This window comes from Lucilia cuprina, chromosome 6 (genome assembly GCF_022045245.1).
Source record: "Lucilia cuprina isolate Lc7/37 chromosome 6, ASM2204524v1, whole genome shotgun sequence".
Taxonomy (NCBI): Eukaryota; Metazoa; Arthropoda; class Insecta; order Diptera; family Calliphoridae; genus Lucilia; species Lucilia cuprina.
Window position 1 is genome coordinate 8391087 of NC_060954.1, and position 22580 is coordinate 8413666.

General features: G+C 25.8%; 3 protein-coding genes across 4 annotated transcripts in view; 2 read left to right on the forward strand and 1 right to left on the reverse strand.

Annotated features, from left to right (window-relative positions):
- Positions 1-459: 459 nt before the first annotated feature.
- On the forward strand, positions 460-12100 carry LOC111691205. The gene is made up of 6 exons (XM_023453857.2): positions 460-789; positions 3477-4106; positions 8598-8846; positions 8907-9105; positions 9173-9483; positions 11236-12100. The coding sequence occupies exons 2-6, from the start codon at positions 3636-3638 to the stop codon at positions 12073-12075; spliced, it is 2070 nt and encodes a 689-aa protein (XP_023309625.2). The 5' UTR covers positions 460-789; positions 3477-3635; the 3' UTR covers positions 12076-12100.
- A 367-nt stretch (positions 12101-12467) lies between these two features.
- LOC111691220 (SET domain-containing protein SmydA-8) lies at positions 12468-21003 on the forward strand. Of its 2 annotated transcripts, none has more exons than XM_046954844.1 (5): positions 12468-12907; positions 19359-19493; positions 19557-20115; positions 20175-20735; positions 20805-21003. In XM_046954844.1, exons 2-5 carry the CDS (start codon positions 19450-19452, stop codon positions 20955-20957), a joined length of 1317 nt encoding a protein of 438 aa, XP_046810800.1. In that variant the 5' UTR covers positions 12468-12907; positions 19359-19449; the 3' UTR covers positions 20958-21003. The 2 variants fall into 2 exon arrangements, with proteins under 2 accessions (XP_046810800.1, XP_023309643.2); XM_023453875.2 differs by lacking the exon at positions 12468-12907 and adding an exon at positions 18398-18740.
- LOC111688262 overlaps positions 18032-22580 on the reverse strand; it is a 41767-nt gene continuing 37218 nt past the window's right edge. Inside the window, exon 9 of the mRNA XM_046954841.1 lies at positions 18032-18205. The gene's annotated coding sequence lies outside the window, so the exon portion shown is untranslated. The remainder of the gene's footprint in view (positions 18206-22580) is intronic.

The following is a 22580-nucleotide window of genomic DNA, read 5'->3' on the forward strand; positions in this document are numbered from 1 at the left end:
GGCCATTAAATAAAGCTGTTTTTTAAACGTTGTTAAAAAGCACTTTTTAAAAAGTAGTCATAAGTGACAATTTCTTAAAATCTGATTTTTAAATACTTTTAAAATACGGAAGATCTTTCAAAATCTCAATTATAAATATAATAAAGTCTTCATTTTAATCTAAAAGAAAAAAATTAAAACTAAAGTTAAATATTATACCCAAAAAATTTTAAAAAACAGAGTCTATTGTAATGTCGAATATATTCGACAAAACCACGGAAAGGGTTAAAATCGTTGAAAATTTAAAAACTAAACGTAGTTGAAAACATAGCCGTCTTAAAGGCGATTTTAAGCTGCCGCCGACATATTTTGTGTAAGTCGACGGCGCCGTTAATATTTGTCGGCGCAGGGCTCTGTCGGCCATTATTATTATACATATTCTCGAGCAGAACAAAAAAGAAAAATTAGTATTTAGAAGAAAAGTTTTTAGTGTGTAATTTTAAGTATTTTCTTAATTAAAAAATAATATAAATTAAAAAATCTATCAATAAAATGCAAAGAATTGTGATAAAAGTGTTTAAGTAGAAAAAAAGTAAATTTTTGGTAAAATAGAAAAAAAATGAAAAGGAAAATTACAAGACAACTACAACTACTAGCAGCAGCCGCTGGCCGTTGTAGCCGCAGAGATAGCAGCAGCGGTAGCAATAAAATATATTAGAAATTCCCTCAATAACAAAAAAATATATAAAAAAATAAAAAAGGGAGAAGACGTGTAAACGAAAATAACAAACAAAAAAAGGATAGAAGAAGGTAAATTGTATGTACATATGTATGAACGTGTGTAGGTATCTAAATACTATATACAAGATAAAAAGGAGAAATACAACAACGTAAAACTTGGTATATTAAACAGGAAATGTGCTGCTGATCTTTTTTTTTGTTAATAAAATATTGTGTTTTTTAATAACTTCTTGAAAATTGTTAAGCAAATGTGCAAAAAGTACATACCTACTGTTCTAAACATAATAAATATTAATAATGGAGTTTTTGTATGGAATAAATGGTTTATTTAGTTAATTTTAATTCAGTTATGTTTAAAAATGTTATAACATATTGTAAACATATTTACAAATATTAAAGACTTAAAGCCAGATAAAGAATTAGTGTTGCTGACAAGATTTCTATAAAGTTTTTTAATAGAATTTCCATAACTACATTTAGTAAATCTTAAAAAAAAACATGTTCATTTTTGTGAAAATAGTAGTGAAAAAATCCTACCTTTTTAAAAAAATAATTACGAATTTAATACCTACATTTTTGTGTAGAATATGATTAAATATAATATTAACTTTAACAAAATATACTTTTCACATAAATAATCTTCAAAAAGTACTAAATTAGTTACTACCTTTTACAAAAAGTAAAATTTTTTGTAAAATATATTAAAAAAATTTTGTTAAAATACCTAGAAAAAGTTATAACGAAAATATGTTCATTAATTTATTTTTAAATAGTAGTAGAATTATCTACTACTTTTTAAAAGAATATTACATTTTTTTACTTTTTGATATAGAATATGTTTTTAAAAAATATAAATTGAAAGAAGATAAAAAATTATTTATTTACTTTTTTCAAAAATTAGTAAAATAGTTACCACTTTTTAACAAAAAGTAGAATTATTAAAAAAATTTGTTATAGAATTTATTTATAATGAAAAAGTATTAACACAACCTGTTTTTTGTGATTTTAAAATAGTAGTAGAAATACTACTTTTTGATAAAAGTATTAAATTTATTAGTTTTAGATGTTGAAAATTATTCAAATGATATAAATTAAAAGAAAATAGTAATTATTTTAAATTTGTTTCTAAATGTACTAATAAATTAGTTACTATATTTTTGAAAATAGTTATAATAAGAAATTTAATATAGAGCTTATTTTTTAATGAAAAAATAAACCAAAACAGGTTTATTTTCAAATTTTTAAATTTTAGTAGATAGTTTTACTACTTTTTGAAAAAATATAAAATTTTTAAAAAAGAATAGGATTTGGTAAAATTTAAAATTTAGAAAATAAAAGCTTTATTTGCAAATTTATCTTATAAGAAATCCTAGAAAAAAATCTGAAGTAAAAGTCGAAAAAAGTCAAAAATTTTCGAAAATTTTAAAAAAGTGGAAAAAAGTGGAAAAAAGTGAAAAAAATCTGAAGTAAAAGACGAAAAAATCAAAAATTGTTAAAATTTTAAAAAAAGTGGAAAAAAGTAAAAAAATCTAAAATAGTACGAAAAACCCGAAAACAGTAAAAAAAGTCGAAAGAATCCCAAAATAGTCAAATAGTCGAAAAAATCAAAAAGTCTGAAAAAATCGAAAAAAGTAGGAAAAATTCTGAAAAGTCGGAAAAAGTCGAAGAGTCGGAAAAAATCTACTTTTAATTAAGTGAAAAAAGTTGAAAAATCGACTTCTCATAAAATGCAAAAAAAACGACTTTTTGTTTCAACTATAGAATAGGGTTCTATAGTTGACTTTTCGACTTTTTTTATTTAATTAAAAGTCGATTTTTCGACTTTTAATATTTTATAAATAGTAAACTTTTCGACTATTTTCGAATTTTTCCGACTTTTCGATTATTTTTTATTAATAAAGACATTTTATTTATATTTTTTCTATTTGTTGCAGATTTTTGAGTTTTTTCGACTTCTTTCTATTTTCGACTTTTTTCGACTATTTTCGACTTTCCGAATTTTTCGACTTTCTTCGACTTTTCGACTCTTTCCGACTTTTTTCGACTTTTTTCGACTTTTATTTACAAAGTCGACTTTTCGACTTTTTTCATAGACGATAGTCGAGTTATCGATTTTTTTGAAACAAAAAAGTCGACTTCGACATTTCGACTTTTTTCGACAAAAAGTCGATTGTTCGATTATACGAAAGTCGATTTATAGAATCCTAGTGGCAGGTGGTTTACAAAGATTGATAATAACAAAAAATCCAAAAGTACTCTAATCTATAGTATTATATCATAATCCACATTCAAAACTTATTTAAATCTAAAAACAAATGTTAAATAAAGTGGTGTCTTAAAAGATATGATTACACAAGAGGTTTACTAGGCTTATAGGCTAATTAAACTACCTGTGTAACATAAAACATATTGAGTAGGTAATCAACTATTAAAATTTTACTCACAAAATAGTACAAAAGTCGCGTGTTCATATTCTGTTTATGTTTTAAACTCAACTAAAACAAACAAATATTTTGAAAAAACACAAATTCGAAATTAAACATAATACTAAAGTTGAAAAAGCAATAATTTTTCAGTTTTTAAGTTCATTGACTTGTATTTGTTTAACAAATTAAACTTCCCTTAAACTGGTAATATGAAAATACATACGGTAACTCTTTTATCTAGTTGATAAAATAAAAAACGTATTACCAGATATTTTTTCACATGGTTTGGCGGTTTTTTTTCACACTCTCTTTTTTCTCCTTTTTTTTCAGACAAAATTCTATTTTGTTGGTGTCAGCAACAGCAGTAGTAGTTTTTTTTTTAAACTTTATTAAATCTTTAAAAATTAATAAAGATTTTGATAAAAAGAAACTTTTACTTTGATTAGTTTTTATACCAAGAAAACCCTTTTTAAAAATAAACGTCCAACTATGGTCTCTACACGTCAAATGGCCACGAGCAGCAGTAGCAGTGGTAGCAATGGCGGTGGTGGTAATAATACAACAAATTCCATCTTAAATAGCACTTCTTCGGAGGATACAAATTTGTTACGTCCCTCAGTGGTTACCAGACAATCTAATACAACAAGTGTTGTTAATACTATGCCTTCTTCTTCTTCATCATTAGCTGCAAAAACAACTGCTTCTCAAACAATAATAACAACAACTCAAACAGCAGTAGTAGCTGCTGTTGCTGCTACTTCGGCAAACGCTTTTACAACTAGTTGTGTACGACAAACGCAGGCGTTTAAAACTTATGGGATTACTACAAATTCTTCTACAACTGTTTGTCAGCAGCAGCAGCAGCAAACGTCTAATATAAATCTATTAGATTTACCCGAAGAGATATTAACTAAGATCTTAACATATATTGGTTATAAAAAAATTGGACAATTGCGAGTGGTAAGTACAAAAAAGTTACAATAAAACATAAAATTTTTTGAAATAGTAGTAAATTACATACATACTACTTTTTAGGAAAAAGTAATAATTATTAAAAAAATTTGTTTTAGGACTTGAGAGATAACGAAAACAGGTGTATTTTTCAGTTTTAAAATAGTAGTAGAAATACTACTATTTTAAAAAAGTATTAAATTCATTATTTTTTATTGTAGAAAATGATTTTATTAAAGATAAATTAAAAGAAAATAAAATTTCTTTCAAAAAATTGTTAAAAAAAGTAACAAATTTTATACTACTTTTTAACCAAAAGTGATAATTTTTTAAAAATTTGTTATAGAATTTGTTTATAATGATAAAGAGATAACAAAAATAGGTTAATTTTTCGATTTTAAAATAGTAGTAGAAATACTACTATTTAAAAAAACGTATTAAATTTATAACTTCTTGATGTAGAAAATAATTTTATTAAAGACAAATTTTATTTATTTTTATTTTTTATTTTATTTAAAACAAAATAATTTTTTTTTCAAAAATTTGTTTAAAAAGTAGTAAATTTTATACTACTTTTTAACCAAAAGTGTTAATTTTTTAATAGTTATAGAATTTGTTTATAATCATAAAGAGATAACAAAAACAGTTTATTTTTTCGATTTTAAAATAGTAGTAGAAATACTACTATTTGAAATAAGTATTAAATTTATAACTTTTTAGTGTAGAAAATGATTTTAGCAAAGATAAATTAAAAGATAATAAAATTTCTTTCAAATTTTTATTAAAAAAGTACCAAATTTTATACTACTTTTTAACCAAAAGTGATAATTTTTTTAAAATTTGTTATAGAATTTGTTTAAAATGATAAAGTGATAACAAAAACAGGTTGATTTTTCAATTTTAAAATAGTAGTAGAAATACTACTATTTAAAAAAAGTATTCAATTTATAACTTCTTAGTGTAGAAAATAATTTAATTAAAGAAAAATTAAAAGTATTTTTTTTTTCAAATTTTTTTTCAAAAAGTAGTAAATTTTATAATACTTTTTAACAAAAAGTAATAATGTTTTAATAGTTTGTTATAGAATTTGTTTATAATGATAAAGAGGTAACAAAAACAGTTTATTTTTCGATTTTAAAATAGTAGTAGAAATACTACTATTTAAAAAAGGTATCAAATTTATTACTTTTTATTGTAGAAAATGATTTTAGATAAATAAAAAGAAAATAACATTTCTTTCAAAAATTTTTTCAAAAAGTAGTTAATTTTTATACTACTTTTTTACAAAAAGTAATAATTTTTTAATAGTTTGTTATAGAATTTGTTTATAATGATAAAGAGATAACAAAAACAGTTAAATTTTTCGATTTTAAAATAGTAGTAGAAATACTACTATTTAAAAAAAAGTATAAAATTCATTAATTTTTATTGTAGAAAATTATTTTAGTAAAGATAAATAAAAAGAAAATAAAATTTCTTTCAAATTTTTTTTTTTTTTCAAAAAGTAGCAAATTTTATACTACTTTTTCGATTTTAAAATAGTAGTAAAAATACTACTCTTTCAAAATTTGTTCAAAAAGTAGTTAATTTCATACTACTTTTTAACAAAACCGTAAAATAATTGAAAAATTTCTTGAATTTAGATTTTTTAGTCTTTTGTTATGCTTTTAAATATCAACACAATATTTAAATTTGAGATTTGTCTTTTATGTAATCTGATGTTATAGAATATAAAAAAATCAGCACAAAAATACAAGAATAATTCAAATTTTTTGTTTAATCATTTCGAGAAACATTGTGCATACATAATTTGTGTAGATTTTTTTTTTTACATATAAAGTTTTATGTTACTAAAGTTTACTATTTATACAAAAAAAAACCTCTAATGAGATTTTGAAAAGAATCAAATTTTCTTATGTATTTGCAAATTTTAATATTGTTTTAATTAATATATATTTTTTTATAATTCTTTTCTCTATATGCAAAAGTAAACCTTTTAATTATAATGTGTGTTGACATACATACATACATACATACACTTTTGTTATCCTTTCCATATACATATTTGTATGTACTATTACTGTTTATGTTTATGAGTATTGTGTGTTACTTGTATGATTTTATTTAGTTTCTACTTGATTTAACTAATGATTACTATATATGAAAATTTCTGTTCTGTTGTTGTTATGCAGATTTTACAACAAAAATAAAATTTTAGGTTGAATTTGTTCTACTACAATGTTGTTTAGTGTCTATATGTAGGTAGAACTTGTAGGTATGTATTAATGCTGCAACTGACTGTCAGTAAAAAACATTATAACCCACGACATACATACATACATACATACATACATACATACATACATACATACATACATACATACATACATACATACATACATACATACATACATACATATATACATATTAACCAACACAACAAGTCTTTATATATATTATATAGATTATGTATAGCTATAGACGTTTTTAATTAAATATTACTTTTGTTTAAGCAATTTGTTTTTGTAAAAGATTTTGCTATTATTTATTAAAGTATAAAGTCATAATTTATGCGTTTTTATAACAAATTTACTACTTTTTTTTTAAATATTACTTTCTTTCGATTTATAAATTATAAAATCATGTTCTATAACAAAAAGTAATGAATTTAATACATTTTTAAAAAAAGTAGTATTTCTACTATTTTAAAAACGAAAAAGTAGCTCTTTGTATAAACTTTAACATTTTCAACAAGTCTTATAACAAATGTTTCAATAATTTTTAGTTTTTTTTAAAAATAGTATGTAATTTACTACTTTTTGAAAATTTTTAAAAATATTTTTAATTTTCTTTTAATTTATCTTTTACACAATAATTTTCTACAAGAGAAAGTAATGAATTTATTACTTTTGTCAAATAGTAGTATTTCTACTACTATTTTAAAAATTTAAAATTAGCTGGTTTCTGTAAATATATCAACATTCTAAACAAGTTTTATAAGAAATTTTTCAATAATTTTTAATTATTGTTAAAAAATAGTATGTAATTTACTACTTTTTGAAAATTTTTAAAAATATTCTTCATTTTCTTTTAATTTATATTTTATAAAATCATTTTCTGCTACAAAAGATATTATATTTATTACTTTTGTCAAATAGTAGTATTTCTACTACTATTTTAAAATAAAAAAAATTAACTGGTTTTTGTAAATATTTCAACATTCTAAACAAGTTTTATAAGAAATTTTTCAAAAATTTTTACTTTTTGTTAAAAAGTAGTATGTAATTTACTACTTTTTACAAATTTTTAAACATAAATTTAATTTTCTTTTAATTTATATTTATACAATCATTTTCTACCAAAAAAAGTAATCAATTTATTACTTTTGTCAAAAAGTAGTATTTCTACTACTATTTTAAAATTGAAAAATAAGAAGGTATTTTTGAACACTTTAACGTTATAAACTAATTTTATAACAAATTTTTTTTAAAATTTACTTTTTGTTAAAAAATAGTATGTAATTTACTACTTTTTGAAAAAATTTTTAAAATAAATTTCATTTTCTTTTAATTTATGTTTAATAAATTAATTTTTTACTACAAGCAGTAATAAATTTAATACTTTTTTAAAAAGGTAGTATTTCTACTACTATTTTATATTTTCAAAATTAAGTTGTTTTTGTAAATACTATAACATTATCAACAAGTTTTAAAACAAATTTTTCAATAATTTTTAGTTTTTGTTAAAAAGTAGTATGTAATTTACTACTTTTTGAAAAAATTTTGAAAATAAATTTCATTTTCTTTTAATTTATGTTTAATAAATTAATTTTTTTGCTACAAAAAGTAATAAATTAAGTACTTTTTCAAAAAGTAGTATTTCTACTACTATTTTATATATTCAAAATTAAGTTGTTCTTGTAAATACTATAACATTATCAACAAGTTTTAAAACAAATTTTTCAATAATTTTTAGTTTTTGTTAAAAAGTAGTATGTAATTTACTACTTTTTGAAAAATTTTGAAAATAAATTTCATTTTCTTTTAATTTATATTTTATAAAATCATTTTCTATTACAAACAGTAATAAATTTAATACTTTTTTAAAAAAGTAGTATTTCTACTACTATTTTATATTTTCAAAATTAACTTGTTTTTATAAACATTTTAACATTTTTAACAAGTTTTATAACAAATTTTAAAACAATTTTTAGTTTTTGTTAAAAAGTTGTATGAGATTTACTACTTTTTGAAAATTTTTATAAATAAATTTTATTTTATTTTAAATTATATTTAATAAATTCATTTTCTACTACGAAAAATAATAAATTTAATCCTTTTTTCAAATGGTAGTATTTCTACTACTATTTTATATTTTCAAAATAAACTCGTTTTGTTAACACTTTTTCATTATAAACTAGTTTTATAAGAAGTTTTCTAATAACTTTGAATTTTTGTTAAAAAGTAGTAACTAATTTTATTGTTTCTTATTCTCTTACAGGTTTCACACAAAATGAATGATGTCTGCATGCACATCTTAAATTCGACCTTTTCCAAGTTGATTACAAAAACGTATAATCGTTTTCAAGCCATTAAGGCAAATATGCCTAGACGTGAATCGGCCAGACGTAATCATCCACTTGCTTGCGAGTGTGATATTATAGAGACCTGCTATATGCGTCTATCACTCTTACAAATGACATTTGGCAAACATATCGAACGAGGACATTGCTGTTTTTTCCCGGGAGCAGTAAGTTGTTTAAATATGGAAAATAAAACGAATGTTAATTTTTTGGTTTTTTCTCCCTAGATTTTAGATGAGGTATATACTATATTAAATTATATTAAAAATACCCCATGTTTGGAGAGACCTTATCGTGTTACCGATGAACTCTTCGATTTATCCACCATGGCCATGGAATACTTTCGTGATCGCATAGAATCTACGTTGCCTGGTATTGCATATTTCAATAAGGATTTCTTTAAACTACCCACTACAACGAAAAGACGTAGGTTTCTTTTATATCTTAAATGGAACGTTTTTATTTATGTTTTTCTCTCTTTCTTTCTTTACAGCTTTAGTTATAGCCTCTGATTTAAATGATAGCCCTGATAGTTTACCTTCACCGCCACAAAGTAATATGGTTTTACGTAAAGGTATACGTAAAATCAAACAAGGCATGAAAATCTACAATAATCAATTATCTGTTCTACGCAATGAATTACGCACTTGTAAACGTAAATCGGTGGAACAGGGCAAACAAATAGCTGAACAGCAAAAACTTTTAGCCGAACAGCGTAAACAAACTCTGGAGTATGCCAATCGTTTGGATGAGAATGATAAAAAGAATGAGGAAATGTCACGCAAGTTTTCGACACTATTACAGGTAAGTTTGATCTATTGATTTATGTAAAATAAAAAGATGGAAAGTAGTAAATTAGTTGTAAAAAGTAGTAGAAATTTTATTTTATTTAAAAAAAAGTACTAAGAAAATCAATAATTTTTGAAAATTTTGTTAAAGAATTTGTTTAAAATAAAAAGGTAATAGGAAAAACAGATTTTGTTTTTAATTTTAAAAAAGTAGTAGATATACTACTTTTTTTAAAAAATTATTAAATTTCTTACTTTTTAATATAGAATGTGATTTAATGAAATATAAATTGAAGAAAAATAAATTTTTTTTGAAAAATTTAAAAAAAGGTAGTAAATTGGTTAATACTTTTTAGAAAAAAGTGAAACTTATTTAAAAATTTGTTATAGAATAAATTCTTAAAGAAAAAGTAAAACTAAAAACATAATAATATTTCAAATTTAAAATAGTAGTAGAAATACTACTTTTTTAAAAAAGTATTGAATTTATTATTTTTTGGTGTAGAAAATGATTTTTTAAAACATAAATTAAAAGAAAATAAAATTTATTTTCCAAAAATTGTAAAAAAGTAGTAAATTAGTTACTACTTTTTAGCAAAAAGTGAAACTTATTGAAAAATTTGTTATAGAATAAGTTCTTAAAGAAAAAGTAATACTAAAAACATAATAATTTTTGAAATTTAAAATAGTAGTAGAAATACTACTTTTTTAAAAAATGATTAAAAACCTAAGGTTTTAGTGTAGAAAATAATTTTATAAAATTTAAATATAAAGAAAATAAAATTTCTTTTGAAAATTTTTCAAAAAAGTAGTAAATTAGTTACAACTTTTTAGCAAAAAGTGAAACTTATTGAAAATTTTGTTATAAAATAAGTTCTTAAAGAAAATGTAATACTAAAAACATAATAATTTTTCAAATTTAAAATAGTAGTAGAAATACTACTTTTTTAAAAAAGTATTGAATCTATTACTTTTTGTTATTAAATATGATTTTATTAAATATAAATTGAGGAAAATAAAATTTCTTTTAAAAATTTTTTAAAAAAGTAGTAAATTGGTTACTACTTTTTAGCAAAAAGTGAAACTTATTGAAAAATTTGTTATAGAATAAGTTCTTAAGAAAAAAGTAATACTAAAAACATAATAATTTTTCAAATTTAAAATAGTAGTAGAAATACTACTTTTTTAAAAAAGTATTGAATTTTTTATTTTTTGGTGTAGAAAATGATTTTTCAAAACATAAATTTAAAGAAAATAAAATTTCTTTTAAAAAATATCAAAAAAGTAGTGAATTAGTTACTACTTTTTAGAAAAAAGTAGTAGTTTTTGAAAAATTTTTTTTAGAATTAGTTATTAAAGAAAAAGTAATAATAAAAACATGATAATTTTTCATATTTAAAATAGTAGTAAAAATACTACTTTTTTAAAAAGTATTAAAATATTAAGGTTTTGAAGTAGAAAATAATTTTAAAAAATATAAATATAAAGAAAATAAAATTTCTTTTAAAAAATTTTCAAAAAGTAGTAAAAATAAATATTGAAAAAAAAAATGATTTTGGAATTTGTTTATAATGAAAAAGTGAAAACGAAATAAGGCTTATTATCGATCTTAAAATAGTAGTAGAAATACTTTTTTAAAAAAGTATAAAACGAATTACTTTTGAACTAGAATTTTCTTTTAAAATTAAAAAAGTACTAAATTAGTTGCTACATTAAATAAAGTAATTACATATTCTTAATATTTCTTTTTTTTTTGTATTTTTTTCAGGAACTTAACAAATGTAAAACCGAATTACAATATTGGCGCTCTAAAAGTCCGGCCATACCGACTTGTAACTCATGCGGTCACAAAGTAACACCCATACTACCGCCCGAAGACTATCAGGCTCTCATTAATCAGGGAGTAAAACCTGAAGATATTATACTTAATTTAAACGATGATACCGATGCTGAAAGTGATGTCAGCATGAACGATAGTGGCTGTAATAATTTAAGTAATGAATTTGTATTTCCCGATGAGGCAACCACCGCCAAATTATTGGCTGTCAATACAGCTACAAAAAATCTTAAACGACAACATACAACAACAACAACACCAACGTCCAATATACATATAATAAATAATAGTAATAGTAGTAATAGTGCAACAACAACAACAACAAAATTAACACAAGACAACGAAACAACAGAGTTAACAGAATTTTATGAACTAAATGATGAGGCTTCAACCAGTTCAAGTGCTTTTATAGCAACTGCTGGCTATTCAACAAGATTATTTTATGGTTCTATGGGAACAGCAACAACAACAACAACAGCACCAACATCAACAACCTTACATAGAAGTGTTATTGTCTCACCAACTTCTTCAAGCCAAGTTAAATGTATTGTTAATAATACCGAACAACAACAGCAGCAGCAGCTGCAACAGCAACAGCAACATACTGCAGCAAATATTGTTAGTGTTACTGAGTGTGTTGCTAATAATGCTGCAACTTCCGTAGAGGAGGTTAACAGTCTACAGGCCATTTCATCGCATGAAACCAAGAAAGCACGTAGAGTACAAAAAACTACTAGATGTTTAACGAACTCTAGTAATAAACGTAAATAATAAAAAAAAACATTTAAAAAACATACAAACAAACAACCAATAAACAAAATAACATTTTTTTTCAAATTTTCAAAAAGAAAAAAGTAAAAAAAAAAACGAAAAAAAAATCACTAAAGTTTTAAGATCTAATCCTAAATATCCCTAAAAACAACCCATTTTCCCTTACTTTGTCCTACCCTCTTCCCTACCACCAACTAATTTTAAAACACAAACAATATATTAAAAAACATAGTATATATATAAATATAAATTAGTAATAATAAATTTCTAATACTTAATTATAATAATATTAAATATATTTGAGAGCCTAGATACTAAAATAAAATATAAAAACAAAAGTAAAGTAATGAAAAAAACAACAATTTGATAAACTATTTTTAAAAGAAAAGTTATAAAACAACAACAACAACCAGCAACTCAGAAAACAAATTATACAAAAAATAATCTAAAACAAAAATACACTTTTAGTAATAAACAAAAAGTAACAAAGAAAACTATTTAATGTTTTCTCTATATGTTTTCTAATTAAGTATTAAATTTTGTGTTAAACTTTTTTTACAAACAAATAACTAATTATCCCAACAACCTTTTTGCTAACTAATTACAACAATAACAACAACAACAACTAATAGTACACATCCAATAACATTTGTGCTCAAACACAGCAGTTGCAAGCAGAATTTAAGAAATTTAAGGAAATTTGTTAAAAATTAAACAACATGAACAAAATTACAGTCTGTGCAACATCTATGGATTCTTTGTGCACCAGAAACTAAAATTACAAGCTGTGCAACAGGTTTCTATGTGGTCCAGATAAGGTCAAACTTTAAATGTAAGTGAAATTTTTAGTTTTTTCTTCTTTTTCTTCAAAAAGTTTTAAATTTTTAAATGAGTTTTCGAAAAACGTCAAAAAAGCAAACTGAACTATAGACTGAACTACAGACTAGACTATAGACTAGACTATAGCCTAGATTATAGACTAGATTATAGAGTAGACTACAGTCTAGACTATAGACTAGACTATAGACTAGACTATAGACTAGACTATAGACTAGACTATAGACTAGACTATAGACTAGACTATAGACTAGACTATAGACTAGACTATAGACTAGACTATAGACTAGACTATACACTAGACTATAGACTAGACTATAGACTAGACTATAGACTAGCCTATATACTAAGCTGTAGATTAGACTATAGACTAGACAGTAGACTAGATTATAGACTAGACTATAGACTAGCCTACTGACTAAGCTGTAGATTAGACTATAGACTAGATTATAGACTAGACTATAGGCTAGACTATTGATTAGACTATAGACTAGATTATAGTCTAGAATAGACTGTAGACTAGACTATAGACTAGACTAGACTACAGACTAGACTATACTACAGACTAGACTATATACTCGATTATAGACTAGACTATAGACAAGACATTAGTCAAGACTATAGACAAGACATTAGACTATAGACTAGACTATAGGCTAGACTATAGACTAGTCTACAGACTAGACTATAGACTAGACTATAGACTAGACTAAAGGCTATACTAGAGACTAGACTATAGACTAGACTATAGACTAGACTATAGACTAGACTATAGACTAGACTATAGACTAGACTATAGACTACACTATAGACTAAACTATAGACTGGACTATAGACTAGACTATAGATTAGACTATATACTAGACCATAGACTAGACCATAGACTAGACTATAGACTATTATTCTATTTACTAGACTACAGATTAGACTATAGACAATAGATTATAGACTAGACTATCGACTTAACTGTAGACTATGTACTAGACTAAAGCCAAGACTTTATACTAGACTTTAGACTAGACTATCGATTAGACTATAGACTAGACTATTGACTAGACTATAGACTAGATTATTGACTAGACTATAGACTAGATTATTGACTAGACTATAGACTAGACTATGGGCTAGAGTATAGACTAGACTATGGGCTAGAGTATAGACTAGACTATGGACTAGTATAAAGACTAGACTATAGACAATACTATAGACTGGAGTAAAGAATATACTATAGACTATACTATAGACTAGACTTTTTAAATTTTTAACAAATTTCCATATTTATTATTTTGTTATTACTTGGCATTCAATAAAACAAAGCAAAACCACCACCCTCCACCAGAGTTACACACACACACAAAATGCTAAACGAAAGTTTACGGGCATCTTACAAAATGTACATTTTATTTTGCAATAGTTTATAAATAAAATAAAACAATATTAACTAAAACAATAAGTAAGAAAAAATAAATAAATAAATAAAATCCACACAAACATTCAACAACAATAACAGACAGACCAACAAATTTAATCTTTCTATATATAAAGTACATCTGAATGTAAATCATTTTAAAATGAAGCTAAATAAAGTAAAATTTTAAGTTTTTCTTTTTCAAACATAAACAAAACAAATTAAAACAGCAAATCAAATAATCTTAATTTCTAACGTTAATTTTCTTTCAAAATAGTTATATAAAAACATTATAAAGAAAAACAATATAAAACCGAGCAAAAAATGGAAAAAACAAGGAAATAATAAAACATGAAAAGAAATTAATCTTAAAAAAAAACTGTCACTAAAGTGTTTTTATTGTAAATGCAGCTCTAATTTAATAAGAAACAGTGGTGTAAGAAAAATTACATAAATATTGAAAAATACTTATGTTGCATCTTTTATATCCCTAGATAAAAAGGATATTTATTAAAACGGCAACACTGTATGCTACTACATCTTTAATGTTACGCCAAAATAAATGCTATTTTCTTACTTGCAAACATGACTTTTTTCCCTATATATGGCAACCTTGCTTTTAAGCTTGCCTTTATAGCAAATGCCTTAACGTATGCTTTACTATTGACTACCTTTTCTTAAAAATTAGTAGAAAAACATGCCTGCTGGATTTTCTGTTCACCTGGTATTTGCCAGTTGAAAATTAAAACATTGCAATTTTGCAACTCAAAATTTAGCACGGTTACAAACCACACGACTAATTTGTCTTAACTAAAGATAATATAGGGAAACAACTAAATTGCAACTTATTTCAGGGGAATTTGAGTTAATTTTAGAATAAATTATTAAATTAACAGAAAAATTATCATTTGTGTTATTATCCCGAAAGTATTACAAAAAGACTAATCTATGGACTAGAATATGAATAGACTATATATAGACTTGACTATACAGAGGACTGCAGATATACTATAGACTAGATTATTGACTAGGCTGTAGACTAGTGAGGACTATAGACTAGACTATGGACTATAAAATAAGTTAGAATATAAAATATAATAAGACTAAACTATATATTATACTATAGACTAGACTATAGGCATGGCTATAGACTAGACTATAGATTAGACTATAAACTAGACTATAGACTAGACTATAGATTGGACTATAAACTAGACTATAGACTAGACCATAGACTAGACTATAGCCCATAGACTACACTATAGACGGAAAAATAGACTAGATCATAGACTGGACTATAGACTAAGCCATAGACTAGATTATAGAATAGACTATACTATAGACTAGACTATAGAAACAATAGAATATAGGCTAGACTATAGACTGGAATATATACTATATACTAGACTGTAGATTAGACGAGACTATAGACTAGACTGTAGACTAAACTGTAGACTAGATTGTAGACTAGACTATAGACTACATTATAGACCAGACTATAGACCTGACTATAGACTATATTATAAAATATACTATAGACAAGATTGTAGACTAGACTATAGAGTATATTAGAATATAGGCTAGACTATAGAGTGGAATATAAAAGGTAGACTAGGCTATAGACTCGACTATAGACTAGACTATAGACAAGACTAAAGAATAAACCATAGACCAGACTATAGACTAGACTATATACTAGACTATAAACTAGACTTTAGCCTAGACTATAGGCTAGACTATAAGCTAAACTATAGACTATACTAAAGACAAGACTGTACACTAGACTAGTGACCAGACTATAGACTAGGCTATAGACTAGAATATAGACTAGACTATAGACTAGATTATAGACTAGATTATAGACTAGACTATAGACTAGACTATAGACTAGACTATAGACTAGAATATAGACTAGACTATAGACTAGACTATAGACTAGACTATAGACTAGACTATAGACTAGACTATAGACTAGACTATAAACTAGACAATAGACTAGACTATAGACTAGACTATAGACTAGAATATAGACTAGACTATAGACTAGACAATAGACTAGACTATAGACTAGACAATAGACTAGACTATAGACTAGACTATAGACTAGACTATAGACTTGACTATAGACTAGACTATAGACTAGAGTGTAGACTAGGCTATAGACTAGACTATAGACCAGACTATAGACTAGACTATAGACTAGACTATAGACTAGACTATAGATTAGACTATAGACTAGACTATAGATAAGACTATAGATAAGACTATAGATAAGACTATAGACTAGACTATAGACTAGACTATAGACTAGACTATAGACTAGACTATAGATTAGACTATAGACTAGACTATAGACTAGACTATAGACTAGACTATAGACTAGACTATAGACTAGAATATAGACTAGACTATAGACTAGACTATAGACTAGACTATAGACTAGACTATAAACTAGACTAGACTATAGACTAGACTATAGACTAGAATATAGACTAGACTATAGACTAGACTATAGACTAGACAATAGACTAGACTATAGACTAGACTATAGACTTGACTATAGACTATATACTAGACTGTAGACTAGACTATAGACTAGACTATAGACCAGACTATAGACTAGACTATAGACTAGACTATAGACTAGACTATAGATACGACTATAGATAAGACTATAGACTAGACTATAGACCAGACTATAGACTAGACTATAGACTAGACTATAGACTAGACTATAGACTAGACTATAGACTAGACTATAGATAAGACTATAGACTAGACTATAGATAAGACTATAGATAAGACTATAGACTAGACTATAGATAAGACTATAAAATAGACTATAGAATAGACTATAGACTAGACTATATACTAGACTATAGACTAGACTATAATCTGGTCCATAGACTAGACAATAGGCAAAACTATAGACAAGACTATAGAGTACACTAGAATATAGGCTAGACTATAAATTACAGAAGCTATAGACTGGACTATAGACTAGACAAGCCTATAGACTATACTATAGACTTCACAATAGGCTAGAATATAGACTGGCCTATAGATTAGTATATAATCTAGTGTATTGACTGGACCAAAAACTAATCTTGACTATAGACTAATCTATAGTCCAGGCTATTATATATTCCACTAATATATATTCCAGACTATATAATGATATAAAGACCAGACTATAGAGTCTCTATAGACAGGACATTATACTGCTCATTCAGGCTATAGACTGATCTATAGTCCAGACTATAGAATGATATAATACAGACTAAAGACTGATTTATAGTGCAGGCTGATCTATAATCTAGACTACAGAATCAACTATACAATTTTATATGAACCGCTAACTTTTTAAACATTACTGTGTATTTCCCTATGCGTATTTACGCCAAAAAAAAAAAATGATTGAGTTATAAGTCTGTGTATTTGTAGAATGTGCGTATATGTTTCTTACGTTAAACGTATGGCATACATCATCATTTACAGACAAAAATATACATTCTCTGATGATGTTTTTATTTTCTGCAATTGAGGCATGAAAATGTACTTTCAACAATTTTGTTTTAATAACTTTGTTGTAGCCTTAAAGATTGCCAGAGTGAAAATATAATTTAAATTACAAACAAAAGAACTGAATTTTTTTAATTTTTTTTCAAAATACTTGTATTAATTTTATATTAATTTTTTCAACAATTACAATAAATAATTAATTATTTTACATTTATTTTTTAAGCTTTTTTCGAATAGTATTTTTGTAAAAAAAGAAAACACAATTGTACTTGAAAATACATACTTATTTTTAGTTGAAATTCAATTGTTGGGAAATATTCTATGTGAAAGTAATACAGTCTACGACCAACAGACTAAATACATCTGAAAAAGAAAATAAATTATTAAATAATAAAGTAAAATGGTAAAAGTACAAGAAATATTTAAATTCAATAAAAAAGATTATGAAACCAATTACTCTCTCGGCAATGTTTTCATTTCTTTACCCCAACACTGTATGGAAAACTGAAAAAAGTACAAGTACATAACTACAACATCACCGACAATTACTTGGTAGCTCGCACTTTCGTTGTCTGCCGATTTTAGTTTTTTTTTTTCTTTTTAGCTTTCGGATTTATACAAATGAAACAATAAAATCATTTAGTCTTTTTGGCCCAACTTCAAAACAAGCAAAAGACATAAAACCGATCGAAAATTATCGGTTAATTGATCGCGCACACACATTACGCTTACATTCGTTATACAGAACACCTGAACAACTAGTAGACATAACAAAAATTTTAAGAATTTTTAAAATATTGCGAAAATTATAAATATTGAAAACGAAACATTTTCCTTTATAGAAAATGCAAAATTTTAGTGAAAATGTTAAATTTGAATTTAATGAAAAATTGGGAAGGTAATGTAAATTATTTTTATGTAAAATTGTTAAATTAATTGGAAAGTAATTATGGCTGGCATGTAGATAAATGGATATGCCAAGGTTGATTAGTGCAATTGATAAAAAAAGTGTAGTGCGTGACGTTTTCGTTTAGACAAATAAGAATTTTCTCTGCAAATTAACAAAAAAAGTCTATACTATAGACTAGAGTATAGAGTATTCTATAGTACAGATTATAGACTATTCTATAGTCCAGACTATAGACTATTCTATAGTCCAGACTATAGACTATTCTATAGTCCAGACTATAGACTATTCTATAGTCCAGACTATAGACTATTCTATAGTCCAGACTATAGACTATTCTATAGTCCAGACTATAAACTATTCTATAGTCCAGACTATAGACTGTTCTATAGTCCATATTATAGAATATTCTATAATCCAGACTATAGACTATTCTATAGTCCAGACTATAGAATAGTCTATAGTCCCTACTATAAACTATTCTATAATCTTGGCTATAAACTATTCTGTAGTCCTGACTATAAACTATTCTATAGTTCAGACTTTCCTATAGTCCAGACTATTGTCTATCGTATAGTTTTGAATATCTATAATCCTATATTTTTCCAGACACTTAGTAGCAGCTATTGATATAGAACCCGGTGATATATTAATCGAGGAACAGCCCTTATTGATCACCACTCACTGGGAATGTGAACAAATGAAATGCTCCAAATGTTGTGAGGACTCTTTCGTCATGTGCAAGTAAGTATTTCCTACGAAAAATCTTAAAGAATTGCTTAATATAAATCACTCTCTGTCTCGCAGACAATGTCAATTTTTTCCCCTCTGTATGGATTGCAGTGATCACGATCGTTTTGAATGTGAATTTTTTCAAACACAAGCCAAACATATTTCCAAAAATTTGCTCATAAATAATTATGCTCTCAATGCGTTAATTAAACTTTTATTATTACGTGAAAATCCCGATACAACAGAGAAATGTCAAAATCTTTTGCCACATAATTTCAAATTAAATGAATATCGCGAAAGTGATATATGGCAAGATCATGAAGAGAATATTGTACAACCTTTATTACAATCGGGTTTTATGGATACTTTGTCTAGGGCCAAGGAGCAGGATTGTTTAGATGGTGATCTATTGCATAAGTTATGTATATTAATAGATGCAAACGCTTTTGAGGTGTCCAGTAAAGTGATGGGTGATTCGTTGAAGGGTATTTATGTACATGCAGCAAAAATGCCACATCATTGTGTACCGAATGCAGCCACCTCGATAGATGATGAATATAATATGAGAATATATGCTGGAGTACCTATTAAAGCGGGAGAGATTATTTATAATTCATTTACAAATCCATTAATGGTAAGGATTTTTGATGTGAGTTTGATTTAAAGAATTTTTCTCAATTATCACATTATCAGGGCACCATACAACGTCAACTTCACCTACGAATGACACGACATTTTGAATGTGACTGCAGTCGTTGTCTGGATCCCACTGAAATGGGTACCCATATGAGTTCGATTAAATGTAAACACTGTAACGATGGCTTTGCCATTTGCCAACGAGGTAAATGGTCTTGTGAACAATGCAATAACACTACCGATCCTATACAAGTACAAAAACTACTCACAGAAGTCTCTGAGGCAATGGCCAATGTTAATGGTGATATTATGGTTTACGAGGAATTACTACATAAATATTCTGGAGATTTTCATCCCAATCATTTTCTTATGATTGATATAAAACAAAATATTGCCACTATTTTAAGGAGTATACTAATGAATCCCATGTGTAAACCGGGCAAAGAGGTCTTAGAAAGACGTTTAGATTTATGCGAGGAATTACTGCCAGTGGTGAAATCTGTTATACCGGGTTATTCTAAATTATATGCCATAGCTTTGTATGAGTATTTGTTGTCATTTCTAGAGTTATCCGAAATGGATTTTCGTTGTAAAGAATTGACCAAGGATGTTTATTTGGTGAGAGAATAAGAAATTTTATAATTCAAAGGCATTTTTTCATTAAAAAACTTATATTTATATTTTTAGAAAAAATTAGAATTTGCTAAAGAAATTGCTGCCGAAGCAAAAGAGTTATTAACGTTTGAGCCAGTTAATTCACCAGAGGGTCATCTGGTACGACGCATCTCTATACAACAGGAACAAATTGAAGAAAATTTACATAAACTTTCTGCTAAATAAATTTATTTTTTTTGATTATGTAAAATAAAATATTTTGATTTTTTTTAGAAAAAAAAAAATGTTTTTAATATTGAAATTTATGTAAATCGGGAATATGCCATGAAGGTCAGCTTTATAGCAAAAAAAATCTATCAAAAGCAAAGACTATTCCTAAGCCAGACTATATACACTTTCCTATAGTCCAGACTATATACTTTCCCATAGTCCAGACTATAAATTTTCTATAGTCCAGACTATAAACTTTTCTATAGCTCTGGCTATAGACTATTCTATAGCTCTGGCTATAGACTATTCTATAGCTCTGGCTATAGACTATTCTATAGTCCAGACTATAGACTTTCCTATAGTCCAGACTATAGACTATTCTATAGTCCAGACTATAGACTTTCCTATAGTCCAGACTATAGACTTTTCTATAGACTAGACTATAGACTATTCTATAGATCAGACTATAGACTATTCTATAGACCAGACTATAGACTATTCTATAGTCCAGACTATAGACTTTCCTATAGTCCAGACTATAGACTATTCTATAGTCTGGTCTATGGTCCAGACTATAGACTATTCTATAGACCAGACTATAGACTATTCTATAGACCAGACTATAGACTATTCTATTGTCCAGACTATAGACTATTCTATTGTCCAGACTATAAACTCTTCTATAATCCAGATTATAGACTCTTTTATAGTCCAGACTATAGACTCTTCTATAGTGCAGACTATAGACTCTTCTATAGTGCAGACTATAGACTATTCTATAGTCCAGACTATAGACTTTCCTATAGTCCAGACTATAGACTTTTCTATAGACTAGACTATAGACTATTCTATAGTCCAGACTATAGACTATTCTATAGTCCAGACTATAGACTATTCTATAGTCCAGACTATAGACTATTCTATAGTCCAGACTATAGACTATTCTATAGTCCAGACTATAGACTTTCCTATAGTCCAGACTATAGACTATTCTATAGTCCAGACTATAGACTTTCCTATAGTCCAGACTATAGACTTTTCTATAGTCCAGACTATAGACTATTCTATAGTCCAGACTATAGACTATTCTATAGTCCAGACTATAGACTATTCTATAGTGCAGACTATAGATTCTTTTATAGTCCAGACTATAAACTCTTCTATAGTCCAGACTATAGACTCTTCTATAGTGCAGACTATAGACTCTTCTATAGTCCAGACTATAGACTATTCTATAGTGCAGACTATAGACTCTTCTATAGTCCAGACTATAAACTATTCTATAGTCCAGACTATAGACTATTCTATAGTCCAGACTATAGACTCTTCTATAGTCCAGACTATAGACTCTTCTATAGTCCAGACTATAGACTCTTCTATAGTGCAGACTATAGACTCTTTTATAGTGCAGACTATAGACTCTTTTATAGTCCAGACTATAAACTCTTCCATAGTCCAGACTATAGACTATTCTATAGTCCAGACTATAGACTATTCTATAGTCCAGACTATAGACTATTCTATAGTCCAGACTATAGACTATTCTATAGTCCAGACTATAGACTATTCTATAGTCCAGACTATAGACTATTCTATAGTCCAGACTAAAGACTATTCTATAGTCCAGACTATAGACTA

What these genes read in the sequence shown, in the direction of transcription:
- LOC111691220 (XM_023453875.2), top strand. Translation starts at nt 18,688, where the DNA reads ATGCAAAATTTTAGTGAAAATGTTAAATTTGAATTTAATGAAAAATTG. An exon ending in GACTCTTTCGTCATGTGCAA is followed by an intron (nt 19,494 to 19,556) that starts GTAAGTATTTCC and finishes TCTGTCTCGCAG; the next exon opens with ACAATGTCAATTTTTTCCCC. An exon ending in TGACCAAGGATGTTTATTTG is followed by an intron (nt 20,736 to 20,804) that starts GTGAGAGAATAA and finishes TTATATTTTTAG; the next exon opens with AAAAAATTAGAATTTGCTAA.
- LOC111691205 (XM_023453857.2), top strand. Translation starts at nt 3,636, where the DNA reads ATGGTCTCTACACGTCAAATGGCCACGAGCAGCAGTAGCAGTGGTAGC. An exon ending in AAATTGGACAATTGCGAGTG is followed by an intron (nt 4,107 to 8,597) that starts GTAAGTACAAAA and finishes ATTCTCTTACAG; the next exon opens with GTTTCACACAAAATGAATGA. An exon ending in ACCCACTACAACGAAAAGAC is followed by an intron (nt 9,106 to 9,172) that starts GTAGGTTTCTTT and finishes CTTTCTTTACAG; the next exon opens with CTTTAGTTATAGCCTCTGAT.